Source organism: Haemorhous mexicanus, chromosome 29 (genome assembly GCF_027477595.1).
Source record: "Haemorhous mexicanus isolate bHaeMex1 chromosome 29, bHaeMex1.pri, whole genome shotgun sequence".
Classification (NCBI taxonomy): Eukaryota; Metazoa; Chordata; class Aves; order Passeriformes; family Fringillidae; genus Haemorhous; species Haemorhous mexicanus.
Window position 1 is genome coordinate 1,204,959 of NC_082369.1, and position 3,102 is coordinate 1,208,060.

At 56.6% G+C, this 3,102-nt stretch overlaps 1 protein-coding gene across 1 annotated transcript; it reads left to right on the top strand.

The window, feature by feature from the left end:
• The first annotated feature begins 408 nt into the window (after nt 1-408).
• Nucleotides 409-2,896, top strand: KLF2 (KLF transcription factor 2). The gene is made up of 3 exons (XM_059869934.1): nt 409-568; nt 685-1,576; nt 1,997-2,896. Exons 1-3 carry the CDS (start codon nt 494-496, stop codon nt 2,170-2,172), a joined length of 1,143 nt encoding a protein of 380 aa, XP_059725917.1. The 5' UTR covers nt 409-493; the 3' UTR covers nt 2,173-2,896.
• Nucleotides 2,897-3,102: the final 206 nt, after the last annotated feature.

Sequence of the window (3,102 nt, forward strand, 5' to 3'; positions counted from 1 at the left end):
GTAGGGAGCCCTTTCTGCACAGGGTCCCCTCGTGTCAGGAAGGATCCTCAAGTGTTTCCAGGGGAGGGTCCCCTGTGGCCCCTCATCCCACCCAAGTCCCTCACGGTGTCTCTTAGCGCAGCACAGGGTGCCTCAGTGTCCCTGCAGCAGGGACGCAGAGATCCCTCAGCGTTCCCCGAGCTCACTTGTGGCAGAGACCCCGCAGCGTCCCCCTGCCCGGGCCAGGGGTCGCGGCTCCCGGGCCGCCCTCGCCCCACGCCGAGGGGAGGGCGGCGGAGGGGGCCCGTCCCCGCTCCGCTCCGCCCCGCTCGGGCTGGGACCGCCGCCGCCGCCGCGTCCTTTTATACCGGGGCTAAATTTAGGCTGCGCCCGAGCCGCTGCCTCCCGCCCGCCCCGTCCGGGACGCGTTTCCTCCGCTCCTGCAATTGGCCTGAGGCTGCCCGCGCCCGCGTTATAAGGTGCGGAGGGCGGCCGGCCGCGCTCGTCCCGCACCATGGCGCTGAGCGACACCGCCCTGCCCTCCTTCGCCACCTTCGCCAGCCCCTGCCGCGAGAAAGCCCTGCACGAAGTGAGTGTCCCCCGGCCAGCACCGACGGCTCCGCGCCCCGCCGCGCCCCGACCCCGTCCCCCCGCGTCCCCCAGGCGAACGGCGCCTCTAACTCTGTTCCTTTTCTCTCTCCCCAGAGGTGGAAGTGTGAGCAGGAGGCCAAGACCCCCGCCGCCACCTGGGGCGGCCTCTCCCCACGCAAAGAGGATGAGGATCTCAACAACGTGCTGGATTTTATCCTTTCCATGGGCAGCGACGGCTACGGCCAGGGCCCTGCCGGCGGGGACTATCCCCCTGCCCAAGGCGAAAGCGGTGGCTTTTACCAGACAAACCCGTCGCCGGGATGCTACAATGCCCTGGAGCAGGGCAGCCCCCCGCCCTACAACGCCGGCATCGTGCCGGAGATGATGCGCTCAGAGATGGACTCCAACTACTGCCCTTCTGGCAGCGTCCACGGCCGCTTCTTTGTGACACCCACCTTCGGGGGTCCGCAGTTCGTTGAGAACATTAAGCCCGAGCCCGACATGGACAATTATGGACCGGTCCTGGGTCTGGTGCCCCAGGCTTGCCCAAAGATCAAGCAGGAGGGGAACGCGACCTGCATGATGGCCTACGAGCAGCCCCGGGTGGCCAGTTCCCCGCAGATCCCTGGGGCAGAGACGCCCCCCCTGAGCCCCGACGATCTCATGGTGAATGAGTGCCACACGCAGATGATGTGCCCCTCGTCCGTGTCCTACCAGCAGAGTTACCACCCGGCCTCCGGCTTCCACCACCCGCAGACCCACCTCCAGTACCAGAACACCTCCCAGTTTGGCCTTTTCGAGGACAGCCTGCCCTTACAGCCCTCAGCTCCTCGGGGCATGCTCACCCCTCCTTCCTCCCCTCTGGAGCTGCTGGACTCCAAACCAAAGCGGGGACGCCGGTCCTGGCCGAGGAAGAGGACGGCCACTCACACGTGCAGCTATGCCGGCTGTGGGAAGACCTACACCAAGAGCTCACACCTGAAGGCTCACCTCAGGACGCACACAGGTAATTATTGCTGACGGCCTTGATGCGGAGATGTGCTGTGTGCCGGCTGGGATAGCCCCGTGAAAAACAGTTCGCAGCCTGGGCTTTTACCCTGGAGTCTTAAACTCACTGCTGACAGTCAGGTCTGTAACGTCTAGGTGTTTACCGATGTAGTCAAAGCTTTTCTAAGGGCTTCTAAAGCCCTCTCTCCGAAGATTTTCACTGAAGGTATAGGTGAAAATCTCTGGAGAAAGAGCTTTGGAAAGGGCTTTGTAGAAAGAGCTTTATGGTAAAGGAATTTCAAGTAATTGAGCTTAAAAGCACTTGGATCTTGCTGTGGAAGGGCTTGGTAGCGAATAAAGGGGTAGGTACAATAAAGCTCGGCAGGCTGCCCGGTGTATGATGCCATGCTGAGTCACGCTGTCCGCTTTCCCCAAACAGGTGAAAAGCCCTACCACTGCAACTGGGAAGGCTGCGGCTGGAAGTTCGCGCGCTCGGACGAGCTCACCCGGCACTACCGCAAGCACACGGGGCACCGGCCCTTCCAGTGCCACCTGTGCGACAGGGCCTTCTCCCGGTCAGACCACCTGGCTCTGCACATGAAGCGGCACATGTAGCCCCAGGGAGCCTGCCCTGCCGCCAGTGGACCGTGTTTAACTGCTCAGGTGCAGAAGGGTGAAGAATCTGTAGCTGGTACTACACAGGGAGGCGCCGCCCGACGCTCCAGGACGAACGCGGAGGATCCGACACGAGGGGGCTCAGCCAGGCATCCCCCGCGGGGAATCTGCCGAGCCCGAGGCAGTGCCCTGCCCGTCCCGGTCAGGAGAACAGGGGTTAGTTAATTTATGCAGCTTCTGTGAAGGGTAAACTCCGTAAGACTCCATACAGATTGTACAGAAGAAGCTGTAAATATGGTTTTTTCCTCCCCAATTCTAACTGCCCATTCCTAAGCTTTACAAGACAATGTTTGTATGGAAACTGCCTGAAGTTGACCCTAGAAGAGATAAAATGAATGTTACTGTAGCTAACGACGTTAGTTTAGATCTCAGTTGAAGGCATGGCTAAGAGAACACTCCTCTTGTTAGACTGTTTGGTTCACAGGTGCAATAGTATTCTTGTTTGCCATGATCTACACTAGAAGTACAGGGCTTGATGTCTTGTAAGAAAATAACCTATTTACTGTAATTTTTTATATATTGTAAATAATTTTATACAATGAGAAATATTGTATATGTAAATAGAAGACAAATGGGTATTTTGCCTATTTCTGTTTTTATAAAAACATAATTTTTCAATGTTTGAAAACATTTCATCTTTTTAATAAAATAAGTTTTTAATTGCTGTGATTTTTATTCTCCTTTGGGATATCCCTGTTACTTTTTTCCTGATAGCTGGACCAGCAACCACCTGATTGTGTTTCAAATTATTGACAACTGTAACAAGACACTTGAAAAAATCTGAGCCGTGGATTTGTCTGAAATAGATAACAGAGTAAGTAAGGTATTCTCACTGATAAATAAGACATAGTACAGTGCTCTACCCAAAAA

Coding starts and splice junctions, on each gene's coding strand:
- KLF2 (XM_059869934.1), top strand. CDS start 494: ATGGCGCTGAGCGACACCGCCCTGCCCTCCTTCGCCACCTTCGCCAGC. Junction 569..684: donor GCGAGAAAGCCCTGCACGAA/GTGAGTGTCCCC, acceptor CTCTCTCCCCAG/AGGTGGAAGTGTGAGCAGGA. Junction 1,577..1,996: donor TCACCTCAGGACGCACACAG/GTAATTATTGCT, acceptor TTCCCCAAACAG/GTGAAAAGCCCTACCACTGC.